Below are 18,704 nucleotides of genomic sequence, written 5' to 3'. Positions count from 1 at the left end.
CAAATTCTGAACCCTCCATCCTCTTCCTGGAAGTAGGAAAGTAGGCAGGACCATGGTGGGGGGAGAGGCGGACAAGGGATGCTAGACAGAACAGAGGTACACAGAGCAGGAAGGGATGACTCCCTCCAAATGTGCTTCTCGGGGAAAGCAGCACTGCCAGGGGTAGAGCAGAACTCTAAAAAGCATGACTTTCAAGGTAATGAGAAGTAAGGGGTTCTAGCCTTCCAGCTCTTTGGGGTACCCTCAGACTCCTTCCATGGGCCCTCCCGCCCCATGAGACATTGCAGGTCATGGCTGGCATTTTCAAGAGAAGCCCATCTCATGGGAAGATTCAGTAACCCACAGTCAACCTGGATACTGCCTGGGCCTCCCCATCTGCCCTGCAGCCTGGTCCCAAAGTTAGGACTGGACCAGACTATGATGGGGAGTCGGGGGTCGGCTGGAGAATTCAGGTTACCGGAGATGGTCAGCACAGAGATCGTGGAAAGGACTGGTGGAGAATGCCACCTGCCCTCCCCACAGCATGGCCCCATCCAGCATGCTCCAGACAGTGTGATGCCAGAGTGTGAAGGGCCTGGCTTCCAGCAGCTCCTAGGAACGGGGCTCCAAAACAGAAGAAACAGAGATGGGTCAGAGCCAGTCCTGGAACACAAACACCGGTATATTTTGTGTGCATGAATGTGAAAAGAAAGAGACAAAGAGACCGATGGAGACAGAGCAGGCAATGGGTGCACAAACCAGGCATGTATCCTTCTGAAGAGGTGCCATAGCTGGGAGACAGTCCCACCCGCCTCAAAGCCCCTTTTGTAGAGCAGGGACCTGCCGCTCCTCCAGGCCTGGGGTGGCCTCAGGGTGGAAGGTGCTTTCCCTGCCTTAGCCATAAGCCCTCCAGGCCTGACCCTCCCAATTTTCTGCATCCCCTGTGGTGGTGTCTGCATAGCCCAGAGCTCTATAAATACAGGTTCTCCTAACTGACCCACTCAGTGGCTGCCTCCCCAGGAGACCCATGCAGAAAGCGAGGGACCAGGACAAAAGGACTTCATGGGCACTCCCTAGGTATTATTGCTGTGAATAAGCATAGACCATTGTGACTCACTGGCATCGGGGGGGGCGGGGGGACACGGCACAAGGGACAGGATGCCTAGCAGATGTCAGAAGCGATTCAACCATGCAGGACAGCACATGGCGATCTGTGACTCAGAGATGCTGCCATGTCCTGTGGAGAGAGGCCCAGGACACCAGAGGTTCATAAAAAGTGAGCAGATTCTCTGCTTTGCAGGGCTGGGTTTACTCCAAACTTTGAGTCCTTGGGCACTATGGGATTGGGGCCCTGAAGACACACAGATCCTGTGGTCAAGCTCCAGGTCCTCACCTCCCTTTGCTAGGGGCTCTGTCCCCTACGAGGGAGAATAGGAGCCTCAGGGCACCTGGATGAAGCAGAAGTACAGTGCTCTGCACGTTGCCAGGCAGGCAGGTTTACTCGGGGACCTCTCACACTTGGGAGTTTTTATAGGGCCCAGAGAGATAGTGCCAGGGAACAGACAGGGGAACCTCTGGAGCGGCCAGACCCAGTGGGCCACCCAAGGGCTTGCTCTGGCAGAGAATCATGGAGGCCTTGGGCTGGGAGACATCAACAAGCTGACCACCAGATTCTGTCATGGAGGGGAGAGCAAAGGTGAGTAGTGTGGTCTAAGGGGCTTAGAGGGGTAGTGGGGTCCAGGAGACTGAGATAATGTGGATCAAGGGGAAAAGACCGAGGAAACAATTATTGACATGAACCGGGAACCAGACACTATTCTTCCTCTGGAATCCCCTCCACCTGTAGATGGAAAGCAATTGACCCCCACTGGAAGGCTGAACCCCTAGAAGCCCCAAAGCCCTGGAATTGGGGCCACAGTAAAATCAAAGGTAGGGTTAACCCCTGCAGAATGTAGGTTGTGCCTAGACTGGAGGAGCCTGCCCAGGACATAGAGGCTGGGGATCGCCCTTCAAACTGTCCTGGACAGGGTCACTGCAGAACACAACCCTGCCAAAGGCAGAGTCTCCCAGCCTTTCTCCCAATCCAGGACACCGCCCCTGCCCACACCCCGCATCCCCACCCTGGCCTGTGCCCTAGCTGGTGCTGTCTGCACAGTCTAGGTGGAGCAGTACAGCAAGAAGAGGAGATTCTCTCCACAGGTGGTATTATCACTTTTAATGTTCTATAAAAAGGGAAAGGCTGATTTCTACCTAAGAGTCATAGTGTGGTCAAGAAGAGACCATGTACCATGGGAAAGGCTGTGTTCTGATGGACCCCTCCACTCAGGGAGGGGGCAGAGCTGGAAGTGGGCTGGAGTTAGGATTTCACCTGTCTACTGCCAGCAATGGACCTGTCACTGAGGAAGGCGGGGCAACCGAGATGACAATGCCCATGAGCACGGCAGGGTAAATACTGTTTAAGGAGCAAGCTCAGTGGGTCAGCCTTTCTGGGAGGGCTGAGGACGGGGTAGCCCTGAGGAGATTTGCTGCAGGGCTGGAGCTATGGCAGAACCAGTACTGACCCATTCCCACTAAGGATGCTTCGAAGACCCTCCCAAAGCTGAAAGGCTCTCTCTTTCTCCCTCCCTCAGTCTCCATGACTCTCCACCACTGCATACCTGCTCCTCCACCACCTAGAAAGCTAGACTGCCCCGGCTGGTTTGAAAATAAACCAGTCAGGTACCTTTACTGCCCAACTTCCCCCCTTCACACTGATTTGTCTCTAGGTCCCCATTGTGGATCCATGGGGCCCAAGATGGCCTGACTGTGCGTTGGGGCTATCATTCGTTTTTAGCCACTGCAAGGAGGTGAGCACCAGGGGCCCTGCCACAATCCCCCAGACCGGGGCAGGTGGGGAGGCATAAAGGGGCACTTCTCAGGAATCTGGCCATCGACGATAGTGGAGGGAAGGCTGCAAGAGAGTGGGAGGGGTCTGCTCAGGGCTCTATCTCTGGCAGCTGCTGTGTTGCCTAGGGAGTTGTGGGTGGGGCAGGTGGGGTGCTTACATGGATAAAGGGGCTGCTAGTGGTAAAGGCTTTGAAAATAAGAGAAAAGGGGGAAATGCTGCTGAACACACAGGGATTGAAACCTCCAAAAGCCCAAGGTTGGTGGGAATCCAGCACCAGGGGGGGAGCCCCCGAAGGCCAAGGGATCAGCGTGGGACCCTGGGGGAGGGGAAAGGAGCCAAGGGAAGACCTCCCAGCCCTTGCAGACCAGCACTCCTGCCCAGCAGCCTCCTGGCTGCCCAGTCTCTTCTTAGGCTGCAGCTCAGCAGGCCCCTGGGGGAGGTATTGGTTGCAAGCAAGCACCTGAATATTGCCTAATGGAACCAGCTGAAGCCCAACTAAACCAGGTGAGAGGGAGGCAGGTGGCCCCCGCAGCAGCCCAAAGCCTCCTCAGGCTTTGCCTCCCACCTTCTGCTCCACTCTGTGTCCCTTAGTCAGGACAGGGCCTGCTGCTTTCAAAGTCACCCACGTAGTCCCGTCCCTGTGTAGCCACAGGCCTCCCGCCCCTGAGCTGGGCTGAGATCCACAGACCCTACCCGAAGTGCCCCTGCCGCCTCCACACCCCGCCCCCAACGCCTGACCACGCCCCCAATGCCCGCCCACGGTGGCGGGGGGTGGGGCACGGGGGATCCGTGTGCCCTACGGGGCAGGGCTTGTGCTGTACAGAGGGGGCAACCCTACCAGCTTGGTACCCTTGTCCGCAGGATCCATGAGAGCCTCCCAGCCCACCCCCCTCCCCCAGCTCAGTCAGTCTTGACGTGGCCGTTGGCCAGGGCCAGGGGGCCGCTGGGCTCCCCGGGCTCGGCGTTCTTGTCAAAGCGGAGGCGGAGGGTGTTGCGGATGATGAACTGCTCCATGATGAGGGCCCCGCAGAACCAGGGCACGGCGTACTCCAGGGTGATGAGGCCCATGAAGTCAAAGTCGAACTGGGAGTAGTCCCAGGGGCAGGCGTTGAACTGGCGCAGGATGAAGCCGGTGGTGAACTCCCACAGGTAGGTCCAGAGCGTGTAGATGAGGCAGCGCACCAGCAGCGGGCAGCGGCCGCGCAGGCGCAGGTACATGCGCTCCACGATGAGGATGGACGTGCCGTAGATGAAGAGTGCCCACACGCTCGTGACCCCCGGGAACTTCCAGTTAAAGTTCACCACGAATTCCCAGGCCGCCGTGAACATCACCTCGCAGAAGTAGCCATGGATGGCGTACAGGTACCAGCGGGACAGCGCCGTCAGGGGCTCGGCGGAAGCCATGGCGCTGACTGGGGCTGGCTGTTAGGGACGCAAAGGAGACACAAGTGAGGGAGGAGGCCCACAGACTTGCCCGCCCCAAGTCTCTGGAGTGACCAGGCCGGAGGGGATTTCAAACCTGCCTCTACCTTTCTCTTTTAGTTACTCATCATACTTCTAACCCTATTCCATGTTCATTACTTTATTTCATATTCCTTACCTGAGCCAGGTAGGCATGAGAAATAAAAGGAGGAAAACAAACAGCCCCACTGGCTTCCTCTGAGAAACGCTACTCAAGTGCTACTTGGAGAGAGGTGTCTACTACACTCCCTATAATAACTCCTTGGGCTGACTGGTAGTCAGTGGAAGAGTACCCCCATTTCCAGCCTACTTGCTAATTTTTCACTAGGCCCATCCACTGGGGTCCCCATCTCTTCCCCCACTTCTTCTCAAACTCAGGTGAGTTCCACATCACTCCTACTTCAGGTGAGCTCTTTCTAAGCAGCCCGTCACATGTGTCTTTTATGTGTGTGTATGTGAACATATACATAATGTAAAAGTTACCATTTTAACTGTTTTAAAGTATACACTGAAGTGATATTAAGTACATTCTCATTGTGCAGCCATCACCACCATCCATCTCCAAAATGTTTTCATCATCCCAAACGGAAACTCCGAACTCATTAAACACTGTCTATCTCCCCATCCCCTCTCCAGCCCGTGGCAACCACTATTCTACTTTGTCTCTATGAATTTGACAACTCTAGGTATCTCGTTTAAGTGGAGTCATGCAGTATTTGTCCTGTTGTGACCGGCTTATGTCACTGAGCCTAACGTCTGCATGGTTCATCCATGTTGTAGCATGTGTCAGAATTTTCTTCCCTTTTTAAGGCTAAATAATATTCTATTGTGATCTACCTAGGTATATTTTGTGTATCAACTCATCCATTAATGGGTGTTTCCACCTTTTGGCTATCGTGAATAATGCTGCTCTGAACACGGGTGTACAAATATCTGTTCGAGTCCCTGCTTTCAGTTCTTTTGGGTATTTACCCAGGAGTGGAATTGCTGGATCATATGGTAATTGTTTTTATTCTCTGAGGAGTGGCCTTCCTGTTTTCTACAGCAGCTGTACCATATTACATTCGCACCAGCAATGCACAAGGGTTCCAATTTCTCCATATCCTTGCCAGCACTTATTTTCTGGTTTCGTGATGATGGCCATTCTAATGGGTGTGAAGTGGTTGCTTATTGTGGTCGCATTTGTTTTTAACTGCTCCATTAAGTGGGGTTTTGGTGTTTAGTTTCGATATTGAGAGGAAACCAGTGGGCTGACAGAGGAGAGAGTCCTCCCCTTTACTTCTCATTCCTTTCCGATCCTCTCTTTTAAACCCCACTGGCCTTCAAGGCCCCATCATGCTTCTCCGAAGACTGGCCTGGCCCTCCACCAGCGACTGTGTGGACCACTCATTTGACCCTTTACTCAATGCCACCCCTAGTTACTATCCAACCAGCCTGTGTACTCCTTGATGGCAGCAGCTGTCTCCCGGTCCTCTGTTCTGTGGCCTTGGTTCAGTCCTCCCCTGAGCAGGTGTTCTCTAAATGACACGTCATTTATGTGGAGGGTGGGGTGGGAGAGTTCAGGGTTATATCAAGAACGGGCAGGCAGAGCAGGAGAACATGAACCCCAGCTGCCAGTGGACTCCAGGCTGACACCTTTGGCAGTCCTCTCTCCGAGGTGGCAGAAGGGACAGAGGTTAACAAGATGACATTTGCAGTCTGCCCACCTGTCTGGGAATCCCAGCCTTACGTTTCAGCTAAAGGAGACCTAGTCACAATAATGCGTACCCATGCACATTGCTTGGTGGTCTTCCAATCACTTTCATTCACATTTTGTCATTGGTTCTTACTAAATTAAGACTCGTGTGAAGGGCAGGTAGTTTGACTTCCATTTTTTAAGAGAGGTAGTTGAAGCTCAGAGAGAAGTCATTTGCCCCATATCCCAGGGGCACTGAATGGAAGACGTGAGACTAGAATCCGTATCTTTTGATTTCGACTTCAAAACTCATCATACTTCAGCCATCTCCTAGACATGCGTGCCTAATGTCACTCCCCTGCTCAAAAACATTCAATGGTTCCCCATTTGCTAATGAAACGCTGCAGTGTCGTTGGCCCGGCATTCAAGACTCTCCCTGATCTCACTCCAATCTACTTTTTCAGCCTAATTCTCACAGTCCAGCTCTCTGCGTCTTACCACCATCCCATCTAATGTGTTTTATGTGCCTTTCTCCTCTTGCCTCCACAAGTACAAACCCAGCTTACAGGTTACCTTCAGAACAAAATCTATTTCATCCTCCCAACCACAAATCCTTTCTTCCTGCCCTGAATATCCACAGCATGTACTCTGTCTCTCTTTGGTACAGATGATTTTGTTTCACTGTTGATGACTTTCAGTCCCCAGCCAAACAGCTTTCCTGTGTTCTACACCTATTTACCCCAGTCCATCCCGAACACCTCCACCTAAGTGTCACATAGGCACCTCATATTCCTTTCCCAAATCAAACTCATTATCTTCCCTCCCAATATCTCCTATGAGCCCCATCATTTTTTTTCTTTTTCTTTTGGAAATTAGAACACTTTGTGCAATGTTTTGGTCCACTCTTAGCTTCTTTTCTCTTTTTAAATTATGCAATTAAAGGAGCACCCAGCACACAACTCGACACAGAGAGTGTGGGAGGACCGGCCAGTGATAGGAGCCCAGGCCTCTGGCCTCAGGCTCGAGCTCCCCTCGCTGCTCTGGCCATGGCACCGAACAGCAGCCCCTCAGGGCCCGGGAGGGGGAAGGGGGAAGGCAGTTCCAGCCCCAGCAGCTTTCCCGTCCCTACTGGTGCCCGACTGTCAGCGTGTCTTGTCCCACACCTGTGGCCGGGAGGGGACCGCTTGTCCTCTGTCCAGCAGAAGGGGTGGTCACCTTCCCTTGCTGCGAAGCGAGTACGGAGGGCCTCCCACTGGAGGTGCCACCTCAGACCAGGTCACCCAGGTCCACCTCAGGGATCGTATGACCCCCATCTTTTTTTTTTTTTTTTTTTAATGTTGCCTTCACAAAGGAGGTAAAGCCTGGGCTGTGTTTTGTTTTTTTTTTTAAAGAAGATGTTGGAGGTAGGAGTTTATTAATTTATTTATTTATTTTTGCTGTGTTGGGTCTTCGTTTCTGTGCGAGGGCTTTCTCTAGTTGTGGCAACTGGGGGCCACTCTTCATCGTGGTGCGTGGGCCTCTCACTATCGCGGCCTCTCTTGTTGTGGAGCACAGGCTCCAGACGCGCAGGCTCAGTAGTTGTGGCTCACGGGCCTAGTTGCTCCGCAGCATGTGGGATCCTCCCAGACCAGGGCTCGAACCCGTGTCCCCTGCATTAGCAGGCAGATTCTCAACCACTGCGCCACCAGGGAAGCCCTGACCCCCATCTTGATTAATGGTACCACCATGCACCCAGTTAGCAGAAAGAGGTCATTCTTGCTTCTTCTGCCACTTCCCCCCTTTAATCTGAACTCCCTGAAAGTAAGGACTTTGATTCAGCACTGCATCCTCAGGTGCCTAGAATAGTGCCTCGCACACAGTAAGCATTCAGTTCAAGAGTGAAGACATTCTTGGGACTTCCCTGGTGGTCCAGTAGTTGAGTCAGTCGTACTGTGCAGGGGACACTGGTCAATCCCTGGTCGGGCAACTAAGCCCATACGCACAATGAAGAGCCCGTGCACTGCAACGAAAGATGCTGTGCGTGTCACAACTGAGACCCGACGCAGCCAATAAATAAATATATACATTAAAAAAAAAGAATGAAGACATTCCTATCACTCAGCAATTGCTACATAACAAATCATCCCCAAACTCAATGGCTTAAATAAACTCATTTATTATTGCAACTCACATGCCTATGGGTTGGCAGATCTTGGCTGGCCTCAGACACAAGGCTGTGAGTCATCTGGGGGCTCTGTCCTATGCTTGGCTGGGATGGCTCTGCTCCACTTGCCTCTTGTCCTTCTTCTGGGCCTAGTGGACTAGCCCTGGCAAGGTCTTCTCATGGCAAGGGCGGAGGCCCAAGAGTGAGCAACCCCACTGCACTGGTGCTTTTCAATACTAGTTAAGTTGTTAAGTCACACCCACTAACATCTTGTTGGCCCAAGCAAGTCACATGGCAAAGCCACCAAGTCAGCCATTAACACCTATCCTTTCTACCTCTTAAACATCTGAAATCCATCTCCTCCTTGTCATTCCTGTTTCTCATTCCTGCTCTAGTTCAAGCCCCATCATCTCTCACCTGGATGACTCCAATAGTCTCTTACTTAACCAGTGTCCCAGCCTTGCATTGCTCCTTTCAATTTACTCATCACTACTGTGAAAGCGTGTATAGAAACAGCAGTCTTTCTAAAATGCACATCCACTGTTTCTCCCCACTTAAAGCCCATTAGTGGATCTCTAACATCTACAGAGTAAGGCTCAACGCCTAGGCATGACTGGCAAAGCCCATCGTGATCCACTTCTGCTTCGGAGCCTGTCCTCCCGATCTCTCCATTGCTGTTTTTGCTACTTGGGGTGCCCTTCCCCCAACCATGGACTGTGAAGCCATAATCCTTCTTCAAGATCCAGCTCTTCTGTGAAGACTTTCCTACACACCTGCAACCCTGGAGCTGTCCACTGCCCTGTCCACCTCTGCACCCCGTTCACTTCTGTGATAACAGTTAGCGTTCAGCTTTGCCATGATTCCTCTGGAGGCCAGCACCAGTAGCCACCTGATGAATGTTTAATACAACATTAAGAGAAAAAAAGCAGGATTCAGAGTGGAATGCTGAGTATGATTTTGAGTTTGCAAAGGCATACACACATGTAAATATACAAAAAATTTAGCCACAATCATCTCTAGATGGTGACATCATAAGTGATTTTTATTTCCATCTTTATACTTTTCTGTAGACTCTAAAATTTTTTTCTAACTAGTATGTATAACTTTTATAAAAATAATGGTATCTTAAAAACATTTATTTTTGTTTGTTTGTTTGTTTTATTTTCTTTTTTTGGCCACGCAGCATGTGGGATCTTAGTTCCCCAGCCAGGGATCGAACCCACACCCCCTGCAGTGGAAGCATGGGGTCTCAACCACTGGACCACCGGAGAGGTCCCTTAAAACTATTTGTTGAATGACTATATATTAATCATCTTAGCACCTTGTATATAGAAGATGCTCAGTAAATTTGCCAGACAAATGAACTTAAGGAAACCTGAAACTGTGTAAAATTAACACCCATTCTTCCCTCCTGAGCCATGCCCAACAACAAACCATGACTCACAGGTGTGAATGGTGTGTAGGGTTAAGTGCAGGGGCTCCAGATCCTAACTGCCTGGGTTTGTGTTGTGGACAATAATACCCCCCACCTGTGGGATCTAGGGCACATTACCTGACCTCTCTGTCTCAGATTCCTTATAAGTAAAGTGAGAATAAGAGTAACTACCTCTGAGGGTTACAGTGAGGATGAATGAGCTAAGAGATATCCACTACTAGGGATACAGCAAATGCTCAAAAAAAGATGGCTTTCATTTCTGGCAGAGCCAGGATTCCTGGTCAGCTTCTCCCTCCCACCTGTGGCAGGGTCTTTCTGCCCCTGTCCTCACTAGCAGCCGGGCAGCCTTCTGTGCCAAGCAAGTCAGGTCTTCACCTCCACCCAGAGCACTAACCCGGCAGCCAAGCTACCCGTGAAAACAGTAATCACACATACAGCCCATGGAACAAAAACTCAGCTGAGGAGAATCGAAGTGAGCTTCCAGCTCCCTGGTGGCTGAGGAGGTGTGATGAAAGGGGAGGGGTCTCAGAACCAGCCCTGTGAGGGCCTGGCTTTAAAAGAAGCGTGAGTGAAAGGGCCAGCATTCCTGGCACAGTTTCTCAAGCTCTAGTTTTATGCTGAACTCCCAACAGGTTGCTAAGCTCTGCCCAGAACAGAGCTTGGGCTCCAGGGAAACACAGAGCAGCGAGGAGGGGTCCGCAGTCCGAGGTGGGTGGACAGTGGTGGCCTGGAGACCCCTCTGCCTCCTGCCCGACTCAGGGTCCTCTGAACGCAGGTCTGTCCACCTGGCAGGAACTCGTAGCCCTGGCCCCTCTGTCCCCCAGGATCCGGAGAAGGGACTTCAGATGTGCACTTCAGCAGCCTCATGTAACTGGTGGAGTCATCACTCTGGTCAGTCCCCTCCTTGATGCTGATTTTAAAACCCTACTCTCCTTGCCTCTTGGTCTGATCTTTTGGGGGAGGCCAAGAACGGTTTCCCAGTCGGTTACAGATCAGAGGCTCCAGCCACGCCCACACCCCCGGAGCAGGTGACTTGGAAGAGTTGGACGCCCAAACCCTATGGAGCAGAAGCAAGATTAAAGGAGTGGCTGTCAAAGGGAGAGAAGGCAAGTGCCGAACAGAAGAGAGGGTGTGGGGAGAGAGAACAGGGTGAGCCCGAGGCCTGGATTCTGGGTTTAGAATCTCTGTGCCTGGAAGAACACGGGTAAGTGGAGGGGAAGCATACCTAGGCGAGGTCAGGTGGTGTCTGAGGAGACCTGGACTGGTCCACGGAAGATGAATGGGGAAGAGCTGGCGGGGGCCAGGAGGCGGGGGTGAGGACAGGGGCGGGGACGTGAGACAGTGTCGTCAGGTGGGATGGCAGCTCACACTGTGATGGGACAGATGCTAAAATTAAAGGCAGGCATTGGCCTGGGTGGATTTTCAGAACTCCACTCCCCAAACCCACTTCTAATATTCACCGGAGCTGTGCCTGAACTTTGAGCTAGGACAGGTTCCCCTCCCTCTGCTGGGCCCAACAGCCTCCATCCCTGCCTGGCCTCCCCCAACCTGAGCCCGTTGCCCCAGACCCTTCCAGTACCTCCTTGTTCAGCCCTGGGATCGGAGCCCCGGGTCTACCTGCATCAAGAGGAACCAGCAGTTCACGGGATGTTGCTTCTTTCTCCCGGTGACAGACATAACCATCCTGAGGACCATGACACAAAGATGGGACAGCCCAGGAATGAAAACTCAGGGTGGAGTAGAGAGGAGAGCGTGGGCAAGACTGAAAGCAGAGAAAAGAATCTGCAGAGCAGTGGATGGCTTCTCAAGCGGGATTTTAGGGAACAACACTCAAGTACAAGAGCCCTCATGTGTGATGAAAGAGCCAGGCACACGGAGTCCCAGCAAAGGGCCAGAACCCAAGGCGGGTCATCAGGGCACGGCACTGCCCCTCCAAGGAGACAGGTGGGGGAGGGGGAGGGCTGGCTTTCAGAGCCCTGCTCCCTAGGAGTATCTCACCTGCTGCTCCTGGAACCCGCTGAGCTATTCCTTAGGGTGACAGAGCGCAGGGTGAGCAGTTGAGAGGAGCGAAGAGAATGCCATCAAAGTCCAAGACAGGCTGGAGGCAAAGCCGCATGGGATGACTGCTCTTGGTTTTGCCAAAACCCCCCATCGTGTAGCATCTTAACTTCCTGGAACAACACGACAACTCCGGGAATTTTCGTCCAGAGGAGCGTCTTGCTAGAAAATCAGGATTCCCCTTCCATGCAGACGGGCTGGGCAAGCCTTCCTCTTTCACCTCATTTACTTCCCAGATTTCACTCCCCATCCCCAGGCAACAAAACCATTACAGTGAATTAATACCACTGCTCTGGGGAGATGCACAGGCCTTCCAGGGGTCTCTGAGGACAAGGCATCGGGGGCACAGCTTGAGCAACCCTGAGTGCAGTCTCCTGGTGGGGTAGTGGAATTAATGAGGGGTGGGTGGTCGCCCTTACCTCTGGGTGCCAGAGGCAAGTTCTGAAACAGTCCTGAGCCTCCCCTGTGGTCATCAGGTTGAGGGGGAGGAAAACATGGGCTTGCTTCAGGGCCAGAAGGGAAGCAAGTGGGGGAAGATACCAGGGGTCACTGGCTTGCCCAAATGCCATAGAGTTCCACCCTCTCTTGCTGTGGGCGCCCCCCCCAGGAAAGCTCCCTGGGCTGGTCCTCCTGCTACTTCCCAAGTCACAGTAATAATCAGGCACTCTTCTCAGTACTTTCCATGTACTAACTCAGATAATCTTCAAGCCCATTTCACAGATGGGGAATTCGAGGCAGAGAAAGGCTAGAAAATTAGCCTAAGTTCTTACAGCTCCATGAGGCAGAACTGGGATTCGACCTCAGCTCCAGAGCCTTCACTCCCAGTCAGCACATTGCACTGTTCTTGAGGCTGACTACAGGCTCCTTTGAGGGCACTACCGTTTTCTGAGTTTCTGCTTGTGGAAGGCTGAGATGGTATATGGAGAGACAACAGGAAGCAAGAAGGATGTGAGCTTCTCGGTAGATCATCAGCGAAGCCCAGAACTGGTGTCAGAGCTCCTGAAGGCTCTCCGTCTATTCTGAGAGGCCAAGTTCTGTTCTGAAGCCACGTTCTGGCAGCGTCCACACGAAGATCCTCCAGGGTCACGGCTGACCCTCACAGGACCGTGGCAGCAGCCACCCCTTTGGACCTTAAGGCACGTGCCATTCAAAGACCTCTCACCAGGCCACACGTTACCCAGAGTCTCCCCGATGGCCAGCCTGCCCCAATGCTGCCGGGAATCTCAGACGCCCCAGCCCTGCCACGGAGATGCCAGCCAAGAGCAGCGGCCAGCGTGCAGGCTGCCCAGAGAAGCCCTGTGCCTGCAGCAGCGACAACAGCCAGAGTAGCAGAAGCAGCCGATCCGTGCAGGGCAGCCGGCCAGGGAGGATTTCGGACAGCCTCAGATGCTGAGCAAATCCCAGCTGGCAGGTGCGGCGGGGGCAAGTGGGCTTGGGGAACGGAGTCAGCCTGGCACCAAGGCTCACCAGGGCTCAGGCAGCAAAGGGCAGCCTGCGGGTGGGGACTGCAGGACCCTTCCCAGACTTTACATGGCTGCCTCTCTGTTGTCATTCAGATCTCAGCTCAACCAACACCCCTCAGAGGAATCTCTGATCCAAAATAGCCTCCCCGTCACCCACATCATCCCATTTTAGTCTTAGCGCTTTCACTTTCCGACATTTCACTACTTGTTCATTGTCTGTCTCCCCCAATTAGAATGAAAGCTCCACAAGGGCAGGGCTCTGCCTTGTTCACTGCTGGGTAACTAGTGCCTAGAACAGTGCCTGGCAGTAAGACCCACTGATACCTGTGAATGAATGGATTGATGAATGAATGAATGAATGGGCCCAAACAGGCGCAGGCCCTTAAACACTGATGAGAGCAGGTATAAAGAGCTAAAGAGCTCAGCCTTTCTCTTCTCCTCTTTCTTGGGAAATACAGCCTTTAAAATTTTTTTATATCTAGCATTTTAAAATGTCTTTCTTTTTCCTGATTACAAAAGTGACATTTGCTCACAGTTGAAATTTAAACACTGCAGAAAGGAATGATATAGAAAGCAAAAGTCCCCCATCATCCCACATCTTAGAGAAAATCACTTTTAGTGGTATGTGGTGTACTCATTGAGATTTAATTTAGTTTTAAAAGAAACAAATCCATGCATCATAGAAAGAAAAGGCATTCATAATTCCAGCAAACTAGCAGCCATTATCATTTCCCCTTTGCGATCTTTTCTCATGTGTTTATTTTACAAGTTACCATAATGTACTTATCCTGTAACCTGACACTTCCACTCATTACATCATAATCAATTTTTCCAAGTTGTCATATTTCCTATGTTCTCCTTATTATAATGGCTGTGTAATAGTCCACCACGTGGAAATCTATAATTTACTTAACCTAGGTGTTCAACAAAGGGAGAACAACTGTTTCCCATTTCTACTCTGACAATGACACCACAAGAACATCTTTCTTATGCCTGTAACAAGAGAATTCAGCCCTTTTCTTTGCTGGAACTATTTCCTAAAGAAAGATTTCTTAATGAACAATTCTACAAGTGGTATCACTGAACAAAAGGGTACAACTGTTTTAAGGCTGACGATGTAGGTTGTTCTGGGGAATTCTGTGTAATGCGGGGAACAGGTCTCCGTCTGAGTCACCGCGTTCCCACAGTGGCCTCCGCGACCATCTCTCTACCCCCCATCCCACTCCCACAGTCCAGGCTCTCTCACACCACCCCGGCTATAAATCAACTCGGTAACACACTTCCTGAAAGACCCTCCAATCGCAAACTGATTTTGCAAGCCTCGGTTGACTGAAAAATAGATTCTAGCCTTGAGTTTTAAACTCTCAACTAGCAGTGGAGTCAAGATCTATCTAAAGCTGAGAAATACCCGGTTTACCCTTTCCCTCTCTGCAAACTCCTACATAGAAGCTAAGGGCTCTGGGCTCCCATGGACCAGTCCAACAGCTCCTAAAACGTGTCCGAGTACAAACCCACCAGCGCTCCCTGCCCTGGTTTCCGGGGGAGCTCTCTGCCTGCCGGCCCCCGGTCCCACAGTGGGACTGTCTGCCCTCTTCAGACAGAACAGCCTTTAGGCCGGACAGCCTCTGCGGCTTGGGAGAGCAGCCAACTGTCATTTTTTAAAAGCATCATCAAGGAAAAGCCAGAGGCCGAGGCTGGAAAGAAAGGCTATGTGAGGACAGGTGAGACTCCCCAGCCAGGGGGCCCCTCGCCCTACATGCCGCTCCTCTGGACTGAGGAGGAGATATGGCTGAAACATGGCAGAAGCAGCAGAGAACTTGCTCCTCTTGACCCCCTGGTGGCCACGCTTATGGCAGCTAAGGCACCACAAAGCCTTCACCATCCAGTGCCCTGGATGCTCTACCCAAGGCCACACAAACCACTCATGGCTTCTGGGCAGAGTCTGGAAGCCTAGGTGAGATCCAGTTCCCACCGCGCAGAGGTGAGGCCCAGGGCCCAAAGCACCCATGAGCATACAGATAAGAAAGAGAACTGGGGAAGATGCCACCTCCTAAGTGCTGGGTGTCTCACATCACTCATGTCAGCCCATCTGGGTCTGACCCAGTTCTTAGAGGCCATGCGGCTATACAATGGCTCTAGCATGTGACACGGCAAGAAACTGCTGGAAAACCCCCTCCCATTCCAGGACCATAGCCCTGTGACAGGCCCTTGGACCGGAAGCAGGCTCAGAACTGGAACCTTCAGCCCTGTGCACATGCTGCTGAGGCAGGAAGGGCCAGGGATCCCCTGGGAGCCAGTAACATACTCACTTATCACACCTTTGAGTGCACGGCTCCGAACAGACATCAGGATCACTGTCCAGGAGTGTCCCGGGTTAACCTTTGTCCCGGTGCCTGGCTGGGCCTCGGTGCCATTCTCAACAGTGTGGGCAAGCATCAGCCCCAGGGCTCAGCTGATCCTCGGCTAGTGGATGGGTGGCTTCCATTTGTCCCTGGAATTAAAGAGGAGGAGTTCATTAGCTTAAACTATCCCCAGCTCCGAGCCACCAGGCCAGCCAGAGAGGCGGCCCCAAGGCAAACACCACAGCTCCGGGCTCCAGGCTCAGCACCTGACACTCATCACACCCAGGCCATGGGGCCTCTCCTGGAGCCTGCCACCTCCTCTCGGCCATCCTGCTTGCCCAGGTCTGGTTAATCCGGAGATGAGAGCCTGGAATGGATCCCAGGCAGTTCACATGGGGGCTAGGAATCGGTGCTTCTTGTGCCATGAGTGAAGTGTGTACACACTTGTAAATCTGAGCAGGGATATAATTTTAGAATCCAGCTCCATTCTCAATTTAGCTTCAAATTACACTCTCACCTTCCCCCTGTAGTGGGTACATCTGTTCTCAAGGGCAGTCAAGAACCTCACGGAAGACAGACAATGTAGAGCATTTGTTTTAGCATTTGGGGAGCCAAGCACGTGCAAAAACAAGCACACCAACAGAATGTGTGCTAAAACCCTCTACCCGCAATCCCACTGCCCTCATATTTATTTCATTTTATTATTTTATTATTATTGTCAAGACCCTTCCTATTAACATCGGTAATTGACTATAAGCTGATATAAATCTGACTTTATAATGCCCCTTGCCACATACATATTTTTAATAGAGCCCTAAGACTTGACCATCTGATAGAGACTTCGACATTTTTTTTTCTTTAATATGAAGGTGCGGAAGCTTCCCCGAAAATCCCTTGGATAAACTGTACCTTCTGCACAAGCCCAGGGACAGAGATCAGATCCAGCCCAGCCCTACAGAGGGACGGACCGGCTGCTCAGAAGCTGAGAATAGTGTGTGACCGGGGGAGGGAATTGCCCCCATCCCCCAGTGGACGACCAAGCAGGGTGGGCCACAGAGGCACCACCCTGCGCTGATGCCCATGGCCACCCTCCTCCCTCCCCCAACCCCCCAGGCTCTCTGAGCAGGGGTGACTCGGGCCTTTGCTCCCGAAGGTGACAACTTGCGAGGCAGCAGGGGAGCCAAGAGAAGTGAAAGTGCAGGGCTTGGGGACCTGAAATTCACTGTGTGCACCTGTGCTTGCAGGCAGGGAGGGCATGCACCCCCGGGTCCCTCCCCTGGGCCTCTGCACTGAGAGAAGTGAAGGACAGAGTGGGTGAAGTGCTGCGGGCTGCTGTGCTCTCCTGGTCTCTGTCCCTCCCCAGCTCCTCCACAAACAGGAGCCCCCAACCCTGCCCCACCTGTCCCCACCCCTCCCTTCTCCCAGCCTGCCGGGCCATGGGCAGGGATCACCCCGGAACATACCTATCAGGGGCATGTCCAGCGCACCCTCCATCTCCAGCACCACCATGACCCTGTGCCTGGGGAGTTCGATCCCCCCACGGGCACTTCCCCTTCTCTGGGCCCTAAGCAGGCCGCATTAACAGCACTAGTCAAAACCAAACAGAAACAGAAACCAAAGCCCACATCCTGACAGCACAGCCCGCTGGTCGCCGCGGTTAGCCCTGGGCGCCCGAGGCTGGTCGCCACGGTTAGCCCTGGGGGCCTGAGGCTGGTTAGGCTGCCGCCCTGGCGGATGAAGCGCGGCAGTCAGAACAGGCTCCCTCCTGGGGCCAGCCTCATGCTGGACACCTCCTGCTTCCTGGTCTGCAGGCTCTTCCCCCAGGGGAAGAGCCGGACGAGGAGGTGATGGGGTCCCACCTCTGCCTCCAAGTGCACAAGCTGTCCCCAGACCCCTCTGACACCCTCCGGCCCCTTAGACCAGGTCCCAGGGTGAAGAGGGCATGAGGCTCCCTTGAGGACAGCATGACCTGAACCAGAAGTTTTTGGAGTAGAGGAATGTGTGAAGAGCCCTTATACAACTAACATGTGGTAGTGCTTGTACTTTTTCAAGTATATGACCTCTCATAATTCTCCCCAGACTCCTGCAGGGAAGGCAGGAATCATCCTACCTCCCCACCCGCACCCTGTCCCCAACCCTGCTGCATTTTAAAGATGAAAACACTGGGCCTCAGGATATTAAGAGATTAGGCTAAATCCATACATTTGATTCAAACCTTGGTCCTCGGGCTCCAGAGTCACCCCTCTTGCCATATAGCATACCTTCAAACTGCTTTCCATCCCAATCTCATTCTCAAGGCACACATCTGCATGCACTCATCCCTCATTCGGTGTAATCTACTTAGTCCATCCTGTAAGCAGCTTATTTGTAAATGTACAGCCAAGTCCGTCCAGCTTCTCCTTCGACATGTCCCGATGCCCCAGAAGCTTGAAGGGGCAGAGACTACCATGCAATTTCAAGCCCTCTCTAACTGCCCTCCTCTGCAGCCCACCATACCCACTCCTCCTTTGAGACCCTGCCTCCTCTTCATTCCTTTGTGATGCCATCCTCCCACAGCCCCCCAGGTATTCCATCACTGATATTCCCACAGGACTCTATTGAAACAGCCTCCTATTGAAACATATTGCCCCATCTTAAAATGATTATGTGTCTGTTTCCCCCTCCACATGATGAATTCCTTGAGACCGTGAAACTTCTGTTGGATGGAGGGACAAGCAAGGTAGAGAAGGATCCAACTAAATTACTGGGTGATTGCAACATCCAGTGTTATTAACCAAACATAATGATGTCTGGTGTTCTTCTCTAATTTTTAGGCCACCATCATGGAAGGGTTCTCTCCCACAAAGCACCATAAACGTTGGTTTACAATGGGCAGGGCTGTCTCTGGAGACCAGGGAAGAAAGGAGGGTCCTCGCTATCCTTTCTCCCACCTCCAAGAGCCATCACCCAGGCTGAGAGGTGAGGATAGATGGGGTGAGTGCCTTGGGTCTGGACAGTACAGAAGACATGTCACATGAGGAGGGATGGGGCAGGAACAGAGCGTCCTAGGCATCCCGGGAGACACCGCAGGCTTTCATATGGGCAAGGAGCCAAGCTCAGGTTCAGGTCAGAGAATAACAGTGCCTATTCTGTTATTTCTACAATGTGCTGGCACTCTCCAAAGAAGCGTCCAGTTTCCATATATGTAGGATTCATTTCCCAAAGAGGTTTAACCAGCAGCTGCTGGCAGGAAATTCCCTCTGCATCATTCTCTCTCCTCCC

At 52.4% G+C, this 18,704-nt stretch overlaps 1 protein-coding gene across 3 annotated transcripts; it reads right to left on the bottom strand.

The window, feature by feature from the left end:
- Positions 1-2,179: 2,179 nt before the first annotated feature.
- On the bottom strand, positions 2,180-17,001 carry TMEM229B (transmembrane protein 229B). 3 transcript variants are annotated; one of them, XM_024747264.1, is made up of 3 exons: positions 16,907-17,001; positions 15,411-15,592; positions 2,180-4,288 (listed from the first exon to the last, which is right to left on the bottom strand). In XM_024747264.1, the coding sequence occupies exon 3, from the start codon at positions 4,268-4,270 to the stop codon at positions 3,767-3,769; it is 504 nt and encodes a 167-aa protein (XP_024603032.1). In that variant the 5' UTR covers positions 4,271-4,288; positions 15,411-15,592; positions 16,907-17,001; the 3' UTR covers positions 2,180-3,766. The 3 variants fall into 3 exon arrangements, with proteins under 3 accessions (XP_024603032.1, XP_024603034.1, XP_024603033.1); XM_024747266.1 differs by having other exon boundaries at positions 2,180-4,284; XM_024747265.1 differs by having other exon boundaries at positions 15,420-15,592.
- Positions 17,002-18,704: the final 1,703 nt, after the last annotated feature.

Source organism: Neophocaena asiaeorientalis, unplaced genomic scaffold (genome assembly GCF_003031525.2).
Source record: "Neophocaena asiaeorientalis asiaeorientalis breed wild unplaced genomic scaffold, Neophocaena_asiaeorientalis_V1.1 scaffold398, whole genome shotgun sequence".
Taxonomy (NCBI): Eukaryota; Metazoa; Chordata; class Mammalia; order Artiodactyla; family Phocoenidae; genus Neophocaena; species Neophocaena asiaeorientalis.
This window is presented reverse-complemented; position numbering and strand designations above follow the sequence as displayed.